Raw genomic sequence first — 23,547 nt, 5'->3', positions numbered from 1 at the left:
TCGTGATCTGACTCTTGTCATGTCATCATCATCATACCTTCTTCCCTGACCCCAGTGGCCCAAGTTGTCTAATAGCTTGGGCCACTAGGTGTGCTTGTGGTCATTGCATCATCATCATGCCATCATCGTCATACAGTCGTCATGCATTTGCTGTCACACCGCCATGGTAATGCCTGTCGTGGTTGTTCAATTGCTGCCATTACAGCTTCGTGGTCTGACTTGTCATGTCGTCGTTGTCATCATGCCTTTGCTCTGACCCCTTGGGCCAAGTTGTCTAATAGCTTGAGCCGCTAGGTATGTGCTCACGATTGTGATGCTGTTGTGGTTGTGCTTGTTGCACCGTCGTCATCACAGCTTTGTCAACTGACTATGTTGTGCCACCATCGTCACACTATCGTCATCAACTGTTGTGCATTCATTGTTACAACACCCTCGTGATGCCGTTATGGCTGTTACATTGTCATCATTCTAACTTTGCCACCTGACTCTCGTCACATTGTTGTCGCCACGCCATTGTTGCCAAACAGTTGTAGTCATACCATTGTCGTCATTCTAACTTTGCCATCTGACTCTCGTCACATTGTTGTCGTCACGCCATTGTTGCCACAGTTGTATTCATATCATTGTCGTCATACCGCCTTGGTCGTTCTATTGATGTCAATATTTTTTCGTCATTCTATCGTAATTATACTGTCGTCATTCAGTTGTACCTATGCAGCTGTCGTCATGCTGTCGTGCTCATGCCTATATTGTCACCCTATCGCCATCTTACAGGGTTCATGATACAGTCGTAATCACGACATTGTCATCACATACTCATCGTCATCCCATTGTTCTCATACCATTGCCATGCCATTGTCATCATACAGTCGTTGGGATGCATTCATTGTCATACTGTTGTCAAGATGCTGTTGCGGTCCTTTCATAGTCGTCATTCTAAGAATACTTTGTTTAGCACAAAACGACAGAGACAAGAAAGCGCCTTGTCCTGTCGTCTTTCTCGTCTCTGTCGTTTTGCGCTAAACAAAGTATTCATGGATTCGCACCAACTAGCCCGCCAACGCATTGTGCTGAACTATCGTCATTCTAACTTTGACATCCTAGTCTCATCATGCTGTCCTCGCCAGCCATCATTCTCATGCTGTTGTCATCACGCCATCATTTTACCGTCGTCATCACTTGTGGGGATCACACGCGCATCCCGATATCTCCGGAGCGGCCATGCGGTTATCATGCGATAATCATGTGCTCGCTCGCGGAGGGTAGCGGGGAGAGGGCACCTTCGCTGCTCCCGCTGCTCTTCGCGCCTGGCCGCGACGCTGCAGCCAAGGCACCCCGTTCCCTCCTTTCCCTTTCTTGGAACCGGAGAGACTCCCTCTCCGCCGCTCGGGGAGAAGCGCTATTCCCCCGATGCACCGTTGTCTTTCGGCTGAGGAGCTTGCGACAGGCCGCATCTCAATTCAGCCGCTGAGACTGCCGCACGCCGTCCCCCTGTTGCGTTCGGCCTTTGTGAGCGACTGACCGCCCCAGGGCCCGAGCGCAGATCCACTCTGGGTGAGCTGAACTCTTATCAGCCTCTTTTGTGGTTCCCACATTGTGCGGTATTTCGCCCCAGACGTGTGGAACGCTCCGCCGCTGTGGTTTTGTTTTGTGTTGTATTTGTATGTGTGGTTGCTGTTGTTGACCAGTTGGTATATTTGTACTCTAAGGTGAATAAACACCTTAGGTCGAGACTCACCCTGTCCCCCCTGGCCTGAACCCGCCGTGGTCGCAACTCACTGCGAACCGCGGGTTAGGGGTCACAGCTCTGACTGTTAGGGCTGCTGCGAAAGTGCTAGGGAGCGACTGCCGCTCCGCTGGCGCTGTGCGATCCAGAGAAGGGTCAGGTGCGCACGCGTGAGCTTGAGTAATACCCCTATACACTTCAGTATGTCAATTGTCGTCATGCCTTCGTCGATCCATTGATGTCATTCCTTGTTCATCATTCTATTGTCATATGATTGTGATTATGCTGCCAATGTTATGCCATCATTGTCATTGTGCCATCATCAGGCAGTCGCTATCATGGATCCATTGTCACATCATCATCGCCATTCCAGCTTTGTCATCCGGTTGTTGTCATACCGTCGTTGTCATGCCATCATCGTCATAAACTCATTGTCATCTCACTGTCTTCATGTTGTAGTTATACTATTGTCATAATTTAAGAATCGTCATGTCATTGTCATCACGCCATAGTCGTTGTACCACCTTTGTCGTTCCATCGACGTCCTTCCTTCGTTGTCGTCAATGTGTTGGCGTCATACAGTCGTCGTGCCACCATGCTCATTGGTGACCTTTGCAAGTGAGTGCCATAGGCAAAGTGAAACATATTGGAGTACGTCACATACAGCCAAAGCAGCAATAGTCTCAGAATGACCACTATGCATGTTAAATAAACATGACTTCAGGAATAAGGTGTGTCGTTGCACTGCTCGAATGCTAATTGCGTCACTGTTGACAGTCATTGTGAGATCAGTTCTGCCATAATTTTTCAGATTGTGCACTCCCTATCACCGTTCCACTGCATGAAAAAAACATGAGCAACATGTGATTCCCTTTCTAGCATACATTTATGTCTCCCATAGGGGGGAAAAAGAATGACAGAACCCAGCAGCTCTGAGTCAATGACTGTGCTATGACCAGTTCCACTGCAATAAACCCAGCACCGAACCTAGGATGTAAACAAACATTTACATAAGCGATGCTCGAGATTGGTCCACACTTGAGCACCACTGTGCACTGCTCAGTAACTGTTGCAGCTTTATGTCCCTGCCAGCGGGCAAATTCATCATAGCTGGCGATTTGGGTTATTGATTTGGTCGAGTTTGTAATTATCTGAAATTTTAGACGAAGAAAATGGGAAGAACTCTGGAGGAGTTTGGTCCATTTCTTGTTGTTGATTTAGGTAGCATCTGTTGTTTAATTTCGCCATTCCCTAGAGAACAGAGCCGTTAACCAGCATATTTGATGCGGTTTTATAGGAGGTATAACAGTTAGCCAAAGAAAGCAATTTGCTTTAAACACAGTCTGTCCACTCAAGTAGCTAGCATGACTTTCTGTGCAGACATAAACTTCACAAAGTACTTGCAATAACATGGAAGGAGGTCTGGTCCCACCTCAGCCAGGAGAGGCATCGCTTAGGGGAGAAGTTTCTCGAGGTGTGGGCTCGCCCTGCCTTGATTTTTGATGAGTCAGGAGGAAAGCTCTCCATGAAGCTGTAATGTATGCATTTAAGGCCGCTCGACTTGGCCGTGTGTGCTAGTTGATCCACGTGTTTTCATTTGTCCTTGTGGAATCCAGAGCCAGAACTGGCCGTGGCGCATCTGAATAAAGAACTGATCATGTTGCTCCGAGGATGGCTTTTGCGTTAAGGCAATCTGAGGGTCTGTTGGGCTCGTGTCCCTGATGAATGACAAGGCTGTTTGTGTGTCGAGTGCAGATGCTCAGTTCGTTCTGCTCCGCAGTGGCCTCCTCATCCGGGAAGGATGGTAGGCCCAAACCAAAGCTCTTCACCCTGCCAACTTGGATAGCGGTGCGTGCTGGGGTCAATGTACAGAACGGTTCTGGGTTGATAAGTACATGTAAGCTCTAGGACGCGGCACCTATGGGCGTCCTCTTCCCATCTGACAATGGTACATTAATTATTTTTCTTTTACACAATACAACCATGCTTGTTCGTTTCATTTTTGAGACATAGTCTTCACAGACACTATAATGTCAGGACATGATGAGCATGATTAGATGCTTGTTTTAAACCCATTCACATTGCTTGCTGCTCTGTATCCCACACAGCAGCTCACTTGCCATCACTGAAATCCTATCAATTTTTTTTGCATGAACTACATATACTATGATTCACCTTAAAACAGAACACCCATTTACCTAGTACTTGGCTACCGAATGCAGCTTGAATATTGTATGAAGGCACGCAGACTATTCTTTGATGCATAGATGTGAGCCTAATACATACTACAAGGCATTTTTTTATCTCTATAAAGCGCAAGTGTTTGAGTCAGTATGTTGGTTTTGTTACTGGCTAAGTGTCCCCTTGAACAGTGGACCATACTGAACATGCTGTACAGTAATATGTTGTGAACTCTTGGTGCGCCTTACCTCATCTTCAGGGCGAAGTTTTGTGGTGTTTTCCCACGTGAGATACTTGACGCCGCGCAGTCGTGCCAAGTCCTTGTAGCACACTGGGTCGTCACAGTTGTAGCTGCAAAAGAGTGATTTATTTATTTATTCATATACCTACAGCTTCATGTAATGCTTAAAGAGCATTACAGTAGGGGGTTTAAGATATTTAAACAAGAGAAAAATTTCGCAGCGAGATAAAGGAAATCAACAATAACCAAGAATACAAAACATACAGAAAGATTGCGTAACAAAAATGCAAGAAATCCAAAATATGACAAGAACATGGTCAATTACACGAGGGGAGATTGAGGAGTGATGTTGAACAAGATAGATATCAGTCATGACATCACCATATGTGCATATTATAATAATTTAAATAGACATTTCGATGGCTGATGTGTAAAAAATGCTATAGAAGAAGCTAGGAAGAAGAAAGTTCCTAATTTTACTTTGTCATTACTCTGATGCTAGTCACAAGTGGTCGCCTGTCAAACACCAAGAATGACAGGTGCTTTGATACTGTCACTGCCAAGCCATCATGCTTCACACATCAACCTGCTACAGCCTGGTCACCTGACTACCTGACAATGCAAACATCACGAAATATGCTCATCAGTTCACAGGTCCTGTAGCAATGAATACAGTGCCATACTGAAGTAACATTTATTTCCACACGTCTAGCTGAGTAAAAGCTGCACTCACATCTCGAAAAGGACGGCCCAGTCTGGCTGGAACAGCACATGTGTCAAACCAGCACCATGCATTCCGATGAGCACATCAGTGTTTGCCATTATCTGTAAAAGAAAGAATGTCAGGGGGACTTCGCACAACGTGAAACCTTCTTTTCTTGTTTTTTTTGCATCCACAAGACATGTCTGCACATAACTCAGGAAAACTAATGAAAACTTGGGCTGGAATACATTTCAAAATCGTAGAAAGACATTCAGATTAAAATTTTCGCAGAATATATATAATTCTAAAACCAGCCTCAATCGTGATAGCTACATAAAGGCACCAGAGCACACATCTGCAAGGCGCGATCACCCACGTAAGATTAAAGAGTATAGATGTAGAACAGAGCTTTTAAGATGTCTTTTTTTCCTAAGACGGTCAGTGAATGGAACAGGTTGCCTCACGATGTTGGATCACTATCTTCAAGTGATGCCTTTGCTTAAGCCGTGTGATTTGCATTTCCTTTCTGTACTTTGTGCTTGCATCACCAGAACTGCTTTGTTTCGCTTTGCACATGTACGATTATGCTCTGCTTATCTCTTTTTGAGTCAGCGATTTGCCCTGAACTGTAATTTTTCTCTTCATGTGTTCTACTTTAACTGCTTTTATTTGTCTATGATATATGTATTCCCCCCTCCGCCCCCCCCCCCCCCCCGCACTGTAATACCAAATTGGCACTGTGGTTACTGTGACAAATAAAAATAAATAATCTTACACACCCCAATTAGAACATTAAAAGAAAGAAAAAGAAGAAAAAAAAAAACGAGAAGAAACCTACAGATCAAGTCGACATTCGAGTCAAACTAGTAATGAGAAATGCGTTAGGCCATACATATTAAAATGTAAAACTTACAAACATTCACATTTTTTGTCAGCTGTCGAGTTACGGAATAGGCTGCCAAGCGATGCTGTAAATGGTAACACCACAGATAAGTTTGTCAAAAGTGTCCAGCCATACTTTCAATTGCTCCCAAAAAGAGATGTTTTTATAGTTGTTCTATAAAATGCTGCACCAACCGAGACCTCCATTCTTCTATTATGTTGCTTATAGCTTGTCTGACAAAGTGCCGCATGACTTTTCTGTTGAATGCTATTTTGAATATTGTAACTGTAGTCCTATGAATATTTCTTTCCCCTTATACACGTATGTATTCACTCATTTGTTCCAAAGACAAATACCTGTGTTCTACTGTATGCCTAAATAAATAAAATAAAGAACACTCTTATATTTTGTATTTATTTGCTAACCAACATGCTAATTCGTGCAACCATGCATCTGAATTAATAGATGAATTTTATTGCGTGTGTAATATTAACTGATGCAATGTTCATTTCTATCTCGTAAAAATATGAGAAGGTTCACCATATTTGTTTAATAACGTAACTAGAATGTCTGAACATCACAGGAATGTTGCTAAATGGAATACTAACTCCTTATGTAATCATTATCATGAGTGCCAGCATCTGTAGTGTCCCATTTTAGAGTAACACTCAAAGTGCATGCTTTAAAACATTTTCACACAGGGATAAGATTTGATGTGGACAAAGTCAAGGAATTGTAGAGGAGTTCTGCAAAATTTCAAGGTCATAAGATAATAAAAAACATTTTAATTATTTGCTGAAAATGAGTTAACCTAAGGTACCAAGTGAAGCATGGCTATTCTTGAAGTAACTTTTAGTGCAACAGAGTTTCAAGGTGTTCCTCTCACTGATTTCGCTTTACTGTCCCTAGAAAGTCAGTCACTGTCATTGTGCCAATGGCACTGTTATCATGCTATCATCATCGTCATTATTGTTGTCATGCTGTCATTGTGAAAGGTGTGACAAGGGGTGTAGACACCACAATTGAAGTGTTCAATGCATAAATTTTCACCTTTTTTTTAGGAATGCACACATCAAATGTAAATATATTACTTTGGCTGCAATTGAACGAAATTAACAACAATAATATTACTTATTTAACTTAGCCCTTCATAGTAAGCCATAATCAGAATGAAGTTTAGTAATATTGAGGTTTGTTACAAAATATAATAATTTATACAGGAGGAGCTCCCAAAGTCAGAGAGTAATGGGACCAGTTCAAGGATTCCAAAGCTGCATTGAGTCCTTTCTGCTGGTTCTTGCTGCACTCTTGTATTCAGTCAAAACAATCTGATGTTTCGCATAATTTTTCTGTTATGATAACTATGTTTGCCTACTTATCAGTGCTCTTTTTATTGTTATTTGTATTTATATTTGTATATTATTTGTTATTTATATAAGCCCCGCTCACAACTTTTCCATGGACTCTGGGGTTCACCTGAATAAAAAATGTCCTTTTCCTTCTGTATGTGAAAATAAATTGATTTTGATTGCGAGTGTTTGGTTTAGCACATGTATTGTGCAATTGCAAAGCATTAGAGGGTGTTTTGCTGCTACCATGTTCATGTTTTTTTTTGCTATCAGTGATTTCATTATGAGGACATTTGGCATACCTAAGCCCTCACCTATGTTCGAATGATTCACAACTGAGGAAACAAAAAGATCTTAAAGACGTTTTGCAACGTGAGCCCATGTTTACTGCCGCTGTTGTTTATCAATACTGGAAAAATTACCAAAGGGCCGCGATTTTGTAGTGACGCCTTTTCCGATGCTATTCCTTTTTGCACTTTGTCAGTGGTCATAGCAACATTCCACCCACATCATCAATGGGATCAGCCGGTTGAGAATGGCGGATGCTAAGAGCGGCATAAAATCAAGTGGAAGGCATAGCTAATAGCTACAAAATCATGGCCCAGGTAAAAACTAAAGCACTGGTTGAAGCTTGTCTGAGACTACTTGCGCCAATTTTCACGCCCTTAACCTGCGCTCTTACGGATCAAAACTACTTATGCTTAATAACCAAAGAAAAGTATTTGACCAGTGCTATAAAAGATTTGAATACCAACAATCTGACCATGTCTTTAAGTGTACCTTGTGTATCGATAGCATAAAAAAAATTGTGGGTGTCTGCTTGCATTTTTAATCTCAGTGAGTTCGTTATGCAAGAATTATTCAACTATTTGAAGGGTGTTCCTTATATGATTAACTTAGCACTGTGATTTTAGAATTTATATTCAATTCAGTTACATATGTCTATAGGTGCACAGCTCAAACAAAAGCATGTCACCTATGAAAAAAAATAATGAAATTGTGGCCCATAAACTTGAACTGCACGACTCAAAATGTGCATCCTTACCCCACACTGTGCCCTCATTTATGTGACTTAAGAGCTCAAGATGCATAAATGCATTCTAAGAAATAACTTTGTTTAAGGCTTCATTTAACAAGCTAGTTTATTGCTCCAATTAGCCCATAATCAAGTGTCTCCACCAATTGTCGTCAAAGATGGCCATGAAATAATTTATTACGACAATAAGCTTTCATTTTCTTTTCTTAGCTTTATACATCTCTGAACTTAATGCGTTGCTGGGCAAAGGCATAGTACAGTCAAACGTTGTTACAAGTCACCCATGACATATAAAATATATTCACTATATCCAATATTTGTAATTAGCATATACCGTATTTACTCGCATATGAACGCACTCACGTAATGAATGCAGCCTCCACTTTTCCACTCAAGGCGTGTGTTCTTTCTTTTTCTCGCGTAATGATCCCACCCTAAACTTGCTGCCGTGAAGTAGGAAACAAACGGTAAGATTCAGCGTCTGATATGGCATTCGGCGGGTGCAATTGTGTCCGATGCCATGTTGGATGTCGAATTATACCATTTATTGCAATAGCAATTACTATATGGACTCTCCAGGCGCATTTTTGCCACCACCGCCGCTGCCGCTGCCATCGCCGCATGCGGCGTGGTGTAGGTGAAAGCGCCCGAGGAAAGCCGACGATTGCGGCTCCGTCTCGTGCGCAGTCTTTCGTCACGCCCCCGGGGGAGGGAAGTGAGGGAGGGCAGCGTTGTACTCTGGCAGCAACTGCACATTGCACAGCCGGGCCTGGGGAGCGCTGACAATCGCGGTTCAAACTCCCGCGTACAAGTGGGGAAAGTGGGAAGGAAACACGCCATCTTCCATCGTGCAAAGGGCCCCGGGGATTGGGGAGGCAGAAGGGTGGCGCGGCGTTTTACTCCTGCGCATCGCACAGCTGCGGCGCGCCATATCTCCAAAGCGATCTGCGTCAGCGGCTGAGTATCATAGCTTTGTGCATGCTGCATTCTCGCCCCTCAGTTTGTGTTGAAGCAAATGTGTGCAAGTTTATACAGCCGATGAAACTACTGTCCTTACTTCGTGTAGCTGTCTACACATTTGCTATCGCAGTCGATGGTTCGCATTTCGGGCGAAACTGACTTTTTAGAGGTGGCCGCGAAAAAAAAATCGCTCAAAATTTTACCACGCATAATGAACACACTCCCCAACTTGATGCATACTTTTTGGGAAAAGAAGTTTGTTCATTATGCGAGTAAGTACGGTACCCTTTGCATGCTGATATTGGTGAGACTGACTGCACTATGCTCACATTTATGCGTGGATGCCAGGAATGCAAGGATGGAGAGAGCGAGAAAAACAAAGGAGGAATCTGGTGAGCCAACCTCAATTTGGTGACGAAAGTCAGTTGCATGGTTGAAGTGGACCCTCTGCACAGATGCATCTGGAAGCTTCCTAGCTGCTGCAAGCAGCTGCAGCAACAACAATGAGGAAATGATTGGTGGTGCACTATAAAAGTACAAGAACTCATGTCGCAGAAGAAGTAGCATCTTCTCATTATAACACATGTATTGTATTTACCAAAATTCAGGTTGACGGATACTTTCTAGCAGCAGCGGCAAAGTACTGCTCATCCAACACGTTTGCTTGCCTGCGGCATGACTGCTAACATCTCTTCTACTCTCTACAAAGATGTTTGGCTTAATTCTGACCATCTCGATCATTCAATATGCACTCGAAGCCTTTCCGCATTCCACCCTGACTGCGACGTGGTCGCTGCAACTGGAAATCTAGCCCGTGGCCTCACATTCATTGGTAAGGAAGCCATCTCTGCTCATTGACTCATGCTGATGATTTCATGTAGAAGGCCCTAGTTGACTTCAGCTCGCCGTAGTGATGTAATGACTTTATGAGGCTGCAAGCAGTCACCTGTATGCTGGAGATGGCAATGCTAAAGCAGAGCATTGTATTGGCAATCAACTGAACAACCGCCCTGGCACAAAATACCAATGGCCAGCAAGTATAACAAGCAAAGAACCACACCCTTATTGTAATTTTCAGCATCTGCCTCTTGAGGCATCAAGTAAAATACTTAGAAAGGCAGTTTAACTTATGACGGAAGCAGCACAAAAATTCTGAAGGAAGAAAAGAAAGAAAGGAGGCAACAGCGCAGAGTGATAATTCCAGGGCCGTACCCAGGAATTACTTTTGGGAGGGGTCTTGTGGCGGCAGCGGTGGCTATTTTGAAATGTTCAAATGGGTTATATAGGTGTATTTCCTGAAAATCAAGTTGTTCAAGTTAGCGCATTGTGGTGTCGTCTCCCTTCCGTCCTTGTTTGCTGGCGCTAAATATGCTTTCAGTTTACCAACACTCCCAACAAATGGCAATGCTGAAATGTTCGCTTACTTTTGCATGTGAATCAAGCGCATCGCCAAGATATATTGGCAAAATAGTTCCAAGCAATTCGGCTAGGTGGAGGAAGTGTCATGAACGGAAAAATCGTCATCCACCTGAATGTAGCCAGAAGCTACAAAGGAAACCCAAATGTAATGGTATAATGGTGGATGAGATACAATGGTATTGACATGTGACATATTTTGACATATACATATGAGATACATGGAAGTTGTACTAAATATATTGCCGCAGTGATAACTTTTGGTGATAGTCAAGGGTAAAACGGATGCCAACCAAAAACATTAGAAGAAAAGGAAACCAAGATGTTTCAGCTTTCATACGGGGGCCTTGTTCCCCCATATGGCCCCCGTATGGGAGCTGAAATGTCTTGGTTATGTTTTTTCTTTTAATGTTTTTGGTCAGCGTCCGTTTTACCCTTGACTATGAGCAATCCCGACCAGATGAGTTTTCACTGAACACTTTATTTCAACAATGTCACAACCCCTAACCCTCACCCTGATTACAACCGTTGCAGCTTCCACCATGTCTGTTCACCAATTAGCCCAGCAAATAATACTGCAGTATAAATATTTCACGTGCAAAAGTAACTTTGATACTGATACAAAAAAGCATGAGACCACTAGATGTCTGAAAAAAAAAAAAAGAAACATGTACCTATCTATAGCAGTGCAGCAAGAACCACACACCATACCAGCCAGAACTCCTGATAAGGTCTTACTTTCATTTTTGTCACTGATGCAGACATCCAATGTGAATGCAAGTACAACAGTGTGTAAACATACATTTTACCACAGTTAGAATTCGCCTCCTCAATTTGGCCTTTTTATCAAAATTACCTAATCAATATGACGGAAAGGATACAAAATAGAGCAGCCCAGTTCATATCACGTAACTATGGTATAAACTCAAGCATTAGACAAATTAAACTAGACCTTCTACTGCTGCCATTAGATATCCGCCGCAACATCGCTCTTCTGTGCTTATATTTACACTAATAAACGAACCGGGTTACAACTCCAAATACCCCACTCTTTTTCATGCAGATTACATCATCAGTTCAGTTTCATGTGCATATATGGTAAAACAAATGCATTTAATTTATCTGCACTACCTTGTGCCATTCGTCTTTGAAATGACCTCCTTGATAACATAGCCTCCATATCCAACTCCGACACATTCTGCTGTCAGTTACTCATGCTTTACCCATTTATTACCGTTCATGAATGCCCAGTCTAGAGTATTTGATTGCGCATTTTTGTAATGTTGTATATATTAATATATTCAGTATTCCTTATTATTATTATAACAGTATTCCTTTTGCTCTGCCAATGGTAACAAGTGTTCGTGTGCCTTCAGATATTTTTTTGTATTCCCTGTGCCTTGAATATTGTATAACATGACAATCTTTTCATAGCACTGTTCCTGTTGAAAATTTTTAGTTTTGATATCTTTACTGTTTTTAATGCCCCTCTTACTTTATGCCCTGTCATAGGGCCTGTAAGGCTCTTTTGAATAAATAAATAAATAAATAAATAAACAAACAAACAAACAAACAAACAAACAAACAAAAAAACAAACAGCATAATATTGGGTGCAACTTGGTGGGCGAGCTTAAACAACATGGACATAGCTTTACCACAAGGTTGGCACTAACTGACACGCAACTGCAAAGTTGTATTTCTGCCAGTAATCAAATGGCCAAACAATTTCTCTGCACAGGTACAGAAAATGTGGCTTTCACATACCTCGTCTTCATTTAGAATGCGACGGTGCTTAGTTCCCCTAGATAGCAGCGTAACACGTACATAATCTTCCTGGAATGAAGAGAGGTGAAAGCAAATTATTAATAGCTTTGTGATGGTTAAGCTGTGATGTTATTCACAGGAAGAATTCCTGTCGAAGCTCAGACAGCTTTACTTTAGATGTGAACAGCACTGTGTACGTAGTTTTCACTGTTTTCTATTACAGTCAAAGAACACCCCGGTCCATAAACACTTTCAAGCAACTAACCGGTGGGAGCACTTTAACATCAAGCTTGTGCAGCACGTGGCGATTGAAGGCTTTGAACACCCCACTTGAATGACAGCCAGGAACCTGCAAGGGAGCACACCAACACGCACACGAATTGGACTCGAAGATTTCTTGCAATGCCAGTTCTGGCATCAGTGTGCAATTTGGCCAGCTTGTTTCACGGAGACTACCCAAGAGTGGCTTTGACATCCAGGATTTAGAATAAATGTGGCATGCCAGGGCTTCAACAAGGGCTCTCACTTTGGGGCTGCCTTCCTCCATGAAGAGAAGTCCCCTTGTCGAAACAAGCTCCAGTGATATCCGTTGTTTGACCACTGTTGACTGTTACAATGTCTGAGCTTTTGAACAACAGTAGCATGTAAATTGAATCAAGCCAAAGTAGGGGGATGTTATACAGCACAACCAGGACTGATCATCACATTAGACATGAAATACATTCTGCAGATGATCAGTGTATTCACAATCTATCGCTATTATTATCAACAAAAAAGGCAATGTTTCTCAAAATATGTGCCATGGGTAGCAGGTGAATTATGTTTTACTGCAAGTGCTTTGGTTTCAATCGTCTTTTTTTTGGCTTCAGTGCATGCAGATACACATAGCTACACATAGATACACATAGATACACATGCAGATACACATAGCTGGTTTTTGAATAAAGTCATACCATATTATAATGAAGTCGCATTTGACGTGATAATGCGGCCGTTATACTCTATAGTTATTATTAAGCGTTATGTGCTAATATCAGATAGAATAATGTTATATTTACTTAAGTATATTTGATAATTTGTTGCATCCATGTTCACTATACAGTTGAACATCGATATAACAAATTATAAGATATAATGAGGTAAATGTAAAATGTTCAGTGCCAATATCAGCATGTAAACAAATAAATGCATACAAAACGAATACCAGATATAACGACGGCATTTTTTGTCAAATGCTACTATGTAATAATGACATTCAACAGCATCATCAATTGGAAGTCGGAACTTGTGTGTTTTTGTATGCTCAGAGTTTCTGGCATACCCGCCAAAGTGTGTTTTCTGCTACTATGGCAAAAAAGCCCACACACGTTGTGGTTGCTTCCCTATGTTACCTCTAACAGTGAAGCTCATGGATTTGTGCTCAGCTGATGTTCCCAACGCCCTTCGTCACCCACTGAAGAGTGAATGTTGCTCTCACCAGAGGCAGGTTGTAGTACATGCCAAAGATCATGCGTGGCAGGAAGGCAAACAGTGCCTCTCGCAGACACACCTGCACACAACAAGAACAGAAGACCAGCAGTGTCACAATAGGAACCCTTTCTGGAATGTCGTTAGTGCCATAGTTTACAAAGAAGGCTGGACAACAGTTTTAATTACACAGCCACTTTAGATTCTACAGTTGTCATAGCAGCAGCCTTTCTGGCTGGCGCTTTGTGTGTGCGCAGCTCAAGTGCCCGCTGTGCTTTGTTACAAAGGAAAGCAATGCTGGTGTGTTTTAAACTCCAACTCATGATCTCTCTTGTTATCAAATTCAAAAGGATAAAGTGACGGGTTAGTTGGTATGGCATCATGTACAAAAAGACAAGAACATGGCGCTACTAACAATTGAGGGTTTTATTGCCCGTGATCAATATGTATGTCATTGGACAACAAAGGAAAAAGGAAAAAAACGCAAACAGAACAACTCAGCACAACCATCGCTCATAAGCTACTGCAGTAAAACCTTGTTAATACATATCTGCTTAAAATGTACTGGCGGTTAAAAGGTAGTTGCAATGAATCCCCTATCCAGTCTCCACAGAGCCTGGTATATTAGCTGGCCAGTTATGTAGTAGCTCATCGTATGGCTACCAGTTGGTGAGTGCCACAATCATTTCTTTTTTGTTGCATAAAGGCTAACTGTGCCAACTCAACTTGTGGTTTGGCCAACACCAAGCCATGCCGCAAAAGATCTTCTGCCTTTTCGGAAAGTAGAGGCCAGTTGACCAAAGATTTTCGCTTCGGAGTGAGTGCGGCCATGCCTAGCAGATAAGCATTGGATATGCATGAACGCGTGGTGGCGGCCTTGGCAAAGAATATAACCACTGATGGGCGTGGCTCCATGACTTATCACTGCCAACCTTATCCCAATAAGCATCTTCAGCTATCTGCTCAGCAGTGTGCTGCGTCGTAGCAAGCCTACTGCACACTTTTAGCTGCCATTCTCTGCAGACTCTGAGTAGGACTGCTTCAAGTGCATATTGCTTGCAGAAATGAAAGCAACTAGCCATTGCCTCAACAAGGTATGTGCCACACCCGTGCATAGCCAGAGTGGTGCAGGCACAAAGAAACCTCATGACATTCGAAATGGGTGCTGGCCTGCCAGCACACATGCATGCGTATGGTACAGGTATATATAGCATTGACCCTTTTCGTGGAGCAGTTTGTCCTAGAGAAACAAAATGGCACCTTCTGCAGCGCACCGCACGTAGCCTCAATGACAGAGCCCAAATACGAAACCACTACCATTTCTACCATGCTTCTGTGCGATCAGCTGTCGGAAATGCGACTGAGTTTTCGCTAAGGCACTATGCTCCAATCATGCCAGATTGAATCATGTGGATTGAAGATGTGTGCAGCAGTTGGCTGCAAAAATTATGACTGACATATTAAGGGATGGAATGAATCTGTGTAGCCAAGTTCGTGGACCGATGCTGCAACTGACTGTACGTGTTACTGGCACTTTGAGGTGTACGGCTTTCCTAGAGGATACAGAAATTTGCTCATCCGCCAGCATTGTACCGCTAATCTTCAAAGAAAGTTCTTCAGCCCTGGAACGTCGGCAAGAGTGAGTAGCGCTCGTTAAACAATGACAAAAGGAGTAGTGCCACTTTCTGTTATAGTAAGTTTTGCGCACAGTATCAACACACATTTACCTCAAGTGGCATGGAAAATTGTGCCCACTGTTTCGCCAACGAGTCAATGATGAGTGAATGGGCACATACTTCAATATATGCGCTCCATATAGGCACGATAAATGACGGACTGCACCAATAGCATACAAATGGTCGAAGCTGAATGTTTTGTGACGGTCCACAAGAGTAAGGAACTTACTAGCGATAATACGTCTTTGCTACAAGCTATTGCAAGGTACAAACCAGCTACGTTTCAAGCCTTGCATGCATGAAGAACAAATCTATTGGAAGTGAGCACACCTCGAGCGATTAGACACAGAATAATCAGATAGCAACCGCACCGAGGAAGTCAGAAATGTGACAAGCCACTGCTTCAAAATATTTGCCAAATAAAGAACGAAGAGCAAAACATACTCATCCTGATTCAATTCATGAGTGGAAAGTTTGGATAGCTTGGAAAACATATTTGGCCCTGCTTTTAGAATAAGCGCGATATACGCTGCTCGCGCTGTTTGGACATAGCTTAATCAGCTTCCAAAGCACTTTTGCATGTTTGCTCAAGCTGTGGTCAAAGCTTTGTTTTGTCCACCCAGTCACCGTCTACGATATCTCCCAAAAGAGAGGTTTGTTAAGCTGCACTGGCATCATAGAAACCCATTGTAAACACGGAGGCAACGGAGGCAGCTGAAGCAACCAATGGACGTGTCACCATGTGATCAAACATTGCAGCACCCACGAGATCGCCGCGAAAAGGGTGAATAGTAATTATGGGGTGATCACTTTTACAAGACTTCACACTGGGTGCGTTGAAGGATATGCCCGACAGTGCTCGTGGCACTGTGCAAAGATAGCGAGCTTGGCACAGAGCCAGAAATGCTTGTCATGTGAAATCTCATGAAACTTAAATGATATGTCTGAAAGATATTGTCAGAAAATGCTGCCCCAGCAAGTGTCTTGGCACAGTGATGGCGGGCGCTTAGTAGGTGACACGCTGCACACAAATCGTAAGGGGTGATCGGCCCCACACGGCACTGCATTTCAGCGAAGTGGTGCCAGTTTTGCGGAGCAGCAGATCACTTTACAAACGTACCGTTACACATCGGGGAAATCTGGACGACTCGTCCGCACTGCCTTCACATCTGCCACTGTGTTCACCATCAATATTTTAAATGTCTGGCTCTTTCGAAAAGAGCTCGAATATTTTTAGCGCTTCAGAAAAAGAAAGAAAGAAAAAAGCCGCATAGTGCAAATTTCGGCCAACATTTACTGTGGCATTTACTTCAAATTTGTACTTGGCCGTTAGTGCATACAATTGTCTCGAGCGTAGTTATGCCGTATTTTTGCCAGGTACATATTACCAAGGTTTCACTGTATTGGAAAAGAAACATGATTTATTTTTATAATAAAGATACAGCCTGGCAATTGACACAATTATCACTTCTGTTAATCTCCACGCCTACGGAAATCATCTAGTGAAATAGTAGAAGCTGTAGGGATTAACAAAACATGTAATACTTGTGTCATTTATGCGTCCGTATCTTTGTGAGAAAAAGAAATAATGTTTTTTTCCTGAGAGTGGCCTTTTACAGATTGCTGGGTTGCTCTGTGTATTTTTTTCCCCTTTTCTTATGTCGTGCAATGACATATAGTATATAGATCACACACAATAAAACCCTCAGTTGCTAGTAGCACCATGCTCTCACCTTTTTGTTGCCTTGTTTGCACTACACTTGCTCATGTGAAGGCCAAATGTTCAGTGTGGCCAACCTTCCCATCACTCCATTCATAAATAGGTGCTGTACTGTTTAAATCCAAATTGGAGCATGGTAGAAACTAGTCAAGCTCAATAGGCACCGAGAAAGACCTGTTCTGGGTGGCGAATCTGTCTGGCCACAACAGCATATGCGGGCGGTGCGATAGCATCATGCTTTGGTGAGGAGGGAATGCAGTTTTGTTGCATTATGACAGATGATGCAGCAGATTCACACCATTTTCATGCTCTTTTATACAGGACACACAAAAATTGCGGTATCATCCCATATTTTGTAAATTTTCCTGATTTTAATCAACAATGTCAAGAATTAGGAGTGACAAACATTTTAGCAGCAGTAATTGCTTAGTACTGCTCAAATTACATGCTGCACTGGCCCTGAAATGAGCTACCAGCAAGTTCCCTGAGCAGATGACATCTGCTGGCCCCACGAATAAACACACTTGCATGCGGCATTTTTCTTTTCACTATTCAAGAATGACCCTGCATTGCCCCTGGACATTGCAGCAGCAAGTGTTACAGCACAGATATGAACAACTCATCATTTTGGCAACATACTTGCTCTTCAGGCAGCTTGTTCCATTCCGCTATGAACTTTGGAAAGAAGGAACTAGCAAACAGGCATGTCCTGGGCCGGTATTCACATACTTTTAGGGTATGATTGCTGTGCTTGGAGATGCAAAACTGTTTGTTTAGGTAAGTTTCCTTATTAATTCCAAGGTTATCATAGAATACTTGAAAAAATAGGTTTAACCTTAGTTTTCGTCGGCGTAAAGACAGCAATGCTCAACTCAATTCTTGCTTCACCATGGTAACAGACTCCGTTTTTCTATACAGGCCCAGGACAAACTTGGCCACTCTGCTTCGAATACATTCTATTTGAGAAATCGAAGTACTTTCCGATGAATCCCTGTATGGGATCCATCGGAACCATAGAAGGATCCATCTATGCGTGCGTGTATACGCCTCGTGCACCGCCTATAGAGGCGCCACTGAAAGCCACCTAGCGGACGCTTCCAACAGTACACGCGGGAGCAGTAGCAGACGACAACCCTTTGCAGCAAGGATGGCTGAAGTTCGCGGCTGCGATTTCTCCTTTGTTCAGGTGCCAGGCTGCTTCTTCTGCGGTGACAGCAGTAGGGAAGATGCTGACCTCTGTGCGAGCAGGTATGAACACGATGTTACCGGTGTTTGGGACAACATGGTCCACATACGTGCAAGGTGTGTCCCGCAGACAAACACCATGAACCTCATTTACATGACGTGGAGCTCATGTTGACTAGCCGATAAATTTTGTTGAGTGATGCGATCTCTCGATGGTTTTTTTTATTCTACCCTTGCCGCAATGCTGCTTCTGTACCTGAATAATAAGCACCCATCGTTAGTGCAGACTTATGTCAAACAAATCCGCACGGTATAATCTCTGCATATGCCGTTGTGATTTTCCTGCCGATGAATACATGTGACATCGCCGAATAACTGCAGTCGAAGTCGTCTCAAGAAGAGTAATTGCCAATTTATTGATGGAAACGCATGCACTAGCCAACGAAGTCACTAAACACACGGGTTAATAAAAGCGCGTGTTAGTGCTGCACCGCCGATGCAATTCTGCTGCATACGCCAATGAACTACTGTTCCCGCTGCAGTTTGTGCAACGTTAAATTCCTCAAGGGAGCTGCTTGGAAACGTACAAAGCTAAAGACTGACTAACTTTTCAGTACTTTTTTATATTACTAGAGAGAGGTGCACAAGATATTGCTACGGAATAGTATTACCGATAACGAAGAGGCGAGCAGTAAGAAGACGACGACGACGATTGGAGACTAGCGCGGGCTGTTGCCTCTTGGCCAAGTGCGGCGTATTACGTTGTAAATATACTTGTATATAGCTTTTCATCTGCGTTTTCTTACGTAACATATCTGGTGGAGGTGGATGTTCCCTGTACCTCGTCACGGAGCTTCGCAGTGGACGGTGCGTCGAGCCTAGCTTCATGGCTCCCGGCGATAACAACTTGACTCAGCCGCCTCCGACACCTGCTGCCACTTCGACGACCTACATCACTCTCCCTGCTCCTCGTGATCCTGGCGTATTCTCGGGCAAAGATGGGGAAGACGTTGACGACTGGATCAGCCTGTATGAACACGTCAGCCGCAATAACCGGTGGGACCCTGCTATCATGCTCGCCAACATAGTCTTTTACCTCGGTGGCACACCTCGAGTTTGGTTTCGGACGCACGAAGAGGAGCTCACTAGTTGGGATTCGCTCAAGCAAAAGCTCCGAGACTTGTTCGGCAACCCCTACGGTCGCAAACATGCCGCGCAGAAGGCGCTTTCCGGCCGTGTGCAGACGTCAACAGAGCCCTATGTCATGTACATTCAGGACGTCTTGGCTCTCTGCCGCAAAGTTGATGCACACATGACTGAGTCAGACAAGGTATCCCACATCCTCAAAGGCACTGCCGATGACGCCTTCAACTTGCTTGTATTCAACAACGTCGCGACGGTGGATGCTGTTATAAAAGAGTGCCGCCGCCTGGAACTCGCTAAAAGCCGACGTATCGATCAACAGTTTGCCCGTTTGCCCAACACCCCAGCGACATCTTCCTGTGCCGACGCTCCTCGTCCCAACAACACTGGCGATATTACCAAGATCGTCCGGCGTGAGATTGAGGCCGCCTATCCGGCTGCCTTCAACTCCAGCCCCACCAACGCACCTGCAGTCACGGTTTCCCTGATCCAGGCAGTTCTCCGCCAGGAGTTCGAAAACATGGGCCTTCACACCATCTGCTCGGCCCATCGCCCTGATACCCATCCGGCTTCTTCGATTCCGCCCCGTCCCGCTTCTTCTTACCCACCACGTTTCCGCAACCCAGCTGAATGGCGCACTGCTGACGACAAGCCCATTTGTTTTCACTGCCGTCGCATCGGGCACATTTCTCGGCACTGTCGAAGTCGCTGGACTTCCCCGACCCGGTCTGCTTATACTGCCTACTCTCGCCCCTAAGGTGGCCCTTCTCGTCCCTATGCCGCACGCTCCGATAATGCCGCCACTGACTCTCCTGCGCCGAACCGCCCCTATTCTCGTTCACCTTCGCCCCAACGATGACAATCTCTCTCTCCCCAGCCCCGTCGCTCCTTTTCGCCGACTCCCTTCGGACGCCGCTCCCAGCCGGAAAACTAGACGATGCAGCGCCTCGAGGTGACGCTGCATTGCTCCCTACGCCGCTAAATCCTCCACTGACGTTGGCCACTCATCTGAACCTTCTTGACGTGCAAGTCGACGGTGTTCCTGTATCTGCTCTTATAGACACTGGGGCGCATTTGTCGGTAATGAGCACGGACTTTCGTACTCGCCTGAAAAAAATAATCATGCCCGCCACGACGCATGTTGTCCGTGTCGCCAATGGCGGAACAGTCCCCGTAATTGGTATGTGTGCTGCCTGTGTCTCCTTCGCTGACCGCTCCACAATTGTGCTATTCACAGTCATCGCCCACTGTCCCCACGACATCATCCTCGGCTTCGACTTCCTCTCCGCACATTCTGCTCTCATTGATTGTTCCGCCAGTACTCTCCGCCTTGACCTGCCTGTTCTGGATCCCGCTGAACCATACCCCAGTCGCCTCAGTTCCGTCGAGTTCCTTCGCTTGCCACCTACGGCACTGACTTACGTTGACCTAGTGTCATCCCCACCAGTGCCCGACGGTCACTATATCGCGGCTCCTATACAAGACGTCCTCCTTACACACGGGATCACGGTACCTCATACCATTTTATCTATTACGGCTAATTGCGTCTGCCTGCCAGTAGTCAATTTTGGCTTGACGACACAAGTGCTGCCACGCGGGATGTCTCTGGCCCAGCTTTGCTCATTCGAGGATCACTCAATAGCATCTATCGAGGTAGACGGCAATTCAGCCGGTCCTCCTCTACCATCTCAGTCGACAGCTTGTACCATCGCCGACTTACAGAAAATGATTGCGCCCGACATACCGTCCGAGCACGCTCGTGAGCTCTACCGCGTTCTGTTTTCCTACAACTATATTTTTTACTTTAACGATCGTCCTTTGGCCCAAACTACAACTGTTAAAAACATCGCATTAATACCGGCGATGCCCCTCCTATTCATCGCCGCCCGTATCGAGTGTCACCGGCTGACCGTCAAGTTATTCACACAGAAGTTCGCAAAATGCTTGCCAAGAACATCATAGAACCGTCATGTAGTCCATGGGCGTCACCTGTTGTACTGGTAAAAAAGAAGGATGGCTCATGGTGCTTTTGCGTGGATTATCGGCACCTTAACAGGGTTACCAAGAAGGACGTGTATCCCCTACCTCGGATCGATGACGCCCTTGACTGCCTCCATGGTGCTCGCTACTTCTCTTCTATTGACCTCCGCTCCAGCTACTGGCAGATTGCCGTGGACGATCTCGACCGCGAGAAGACTGCCTTTGTAACACCCGACGGTCTTTATCAATTCAAAGTGATGCCGTTCGGTCTATGTAACGCTCCTGCCACTTTTGAACGCATGATGGACTCCCTTCTTCACGGTTTCAAATGGTCCACATGCCTGTGCTACTTGGACGATGTCATAGTATTCTCCCCAACGTTCGCTACGCACCTCGAGCGCCTCTTGGCAGTCCTGGACGTTTTTCGTCGTGCCGGTCTGCAACTGAACGCATCGAAGTGCCAGTTCGGCCGTCGCCAGATTACCATCCTTGGGCATCTCATTGACGCGAACGGAGTGCAACCGGACCCAGGCAAGATCCATGCTGTTACGCACTTCCCTGTTCCAAAGTGTGTCAAGGATGTGCGCAGCTTCATCGGCCTTTGTTCCTACTTCCGTCGTTTCGTGAAAAATTTCGCGGCCATAGCACGACCACTAACCGAGCTTTTGAAAAAAGACGCCCATTTCCAGTGGGGCAATAACGAGGCCTCTGCATTCTCGCATCTAATCGACGTTCTCACAGCGCCTCCAGTTCTGGCCCATTTCGATCCTTCTGCGCCTACCGAAGTCCGTACTGATGCCAGCGGTCATGGAATTGGCGCAGTACTGGCACAACGCCAGCGCGGCAACGACCGTGTTATCGCTTACGCCAGCAGGCTCCTCTCACCCGTGGAGCGCAACTATTCCATCACTGAGCGTGAGTGTCTGGCACTAGTTTGGGCTGTTGCGAAGTTCTGCCCATACTTATATGGCCGACCCTTTTCCGTTGTCACCGACCATCACGCGCTTTGCTGGTTATGCTCACTGAAAGATCCTACAGGAAGACTTGGTCGCTGGGCATTACGCCTCCAAGAATATTCATATACTGTCACCTACAAATCTGGCCGACTACACAAGGACGCTGACTGCTTGTCTCGTTACCCGGTAGACGAGCCTGACGACGCCGACAGTAGTACCGCCAACGGCATTTTCTCTGTGTCTGCCTTCGCTAACATCGCCGATGAGCAGTACCGAGACCTACCGCTGCGAGCACTCATCGAGCGTCTGCGCTCTACACCTACTGACGCGTCCGTTCGCCGCTATGTTCTCCAGGGCGGCATTCTGTACCGAAGGAACTTCCTCCCTGATGGATCTGATCTTCTTCTTGTCGTGCCAAAACATCTACGACAGACTGTGCTCTTTGAGCTGCATGACGCACCTACTGCAGGACATCTTGGCATAACCCGCACGTACGACCGCGTCCGCCGCCGCTTCTATTGGCCAGGTCTCGCTTGCTCCGTCCGACGCTATGTTGCTGCCTGTGATACCTGCCAGCGTCGAAAAACACCTCAGATGCTACATGCCGGTCATCTCCAGCCGATCACTGTCCCTGTGGAACCGTTCTTTCATGTTGGATTAGACCTCCTCGGTCCCTTTTCCACGTCATCCTCTGGGAACAAATGGGTAGCCGTCGCAACTGATTACGCCACCCGATACGCTATCACGCGGGCTCTCCCTACCAGTTGCGCCACTGACGTCGCGGACTTTCTCATGCGTGACATTATCTTACTTCATGGCGCTCCGCGACAGCTGCTCACTGACCGTGGTCGTAACTTCCTCTCGAAAGTTATCGCCGACATTGTGCGTTCCTGCTCTATTCAACACAAGCTGACTACCTCATACCATCCTCAAACCAGAGCGGTTAAACCGTACTCTTACCGATATGCTGTCCAAGTACGTTTCCAAGGACCACCACGACTGGGACATTGCCCTTCCTTACGTCACATTTGCTTATAATTCTTCCCGGCACGACACCACCGGATTTTCTCCATTTTATCTACCCTACGGTCGCGAACTGACCTTGCCCCTTGACACGGTACTTCCTCCTACTGCGATCTCAACAACCGAGTATGCGCGCG

General features: G+C 45.0%; 1 protein-coding gene across 2 annotated transcripts in view; it reads right to left on the bottom strand.

Moving 5' to 3' along the window:
• The window catches only part of LOC126529764 (EGF domain-specific O-linked N-acetylglucosamine transferase-like), a 182,861-nt gene that overhangs the window by 12,820 nt on the left and 146,494 nt on the right, over positions 1-23,547 (bottom strand). The window contains exons 10-15 of one of the 2 annotated variants that reach the window (XM_050177270.3): positions 13,738-13,809; positions 12,526-12,609; positions 12,261-12,329; positions 9,482-9,568; positions 4,882-4,973; positions 4,156-4,258 (exon numbers count right to left, since the gene is read on the bottom strand). In XM_050177270.3, the coding sequence (XP_050033227.1) occupies positions 4,156-4,258; positions 4,882-4,973; positions 9,482-9,568; positions 12,261-12,329; positions 12,526-12,609; positions 13,738-13,809 (507 nt within the window). The remainder of the gene's footprint in view (positions 1-4,155; positions 4,259-4,881; positions 4,974-9,481; positions 9,569-12,260; positions 12,330-12,525; positions 12,610-13,737; positions 13,810-23,547) is intronic. The other variant, XM_050177273.3, reaches the window with a different exon arrangement.

The sequence above is a fragment of the Dermacentor andersoni genome, chromosome 9 (genome assembly GCF_023375885.2).
Source record: "Dermacentor andersoni chromosome 9, qqDerAnde1_hic_scaffold, whole genome shotgun sequence".
NCBI classification, from domain to species: domain Eukaryota; kingdom Metazoa; phylum Arthropoda; class Arachnida; order Ixodida; family Ixodidae; genus Dermacentor; species Dermacentor andersoni.
Note: the sequence above shows the minus strand (reverse complement) of the source record. Positions and strands in the feature narration are given on the sequence as shown.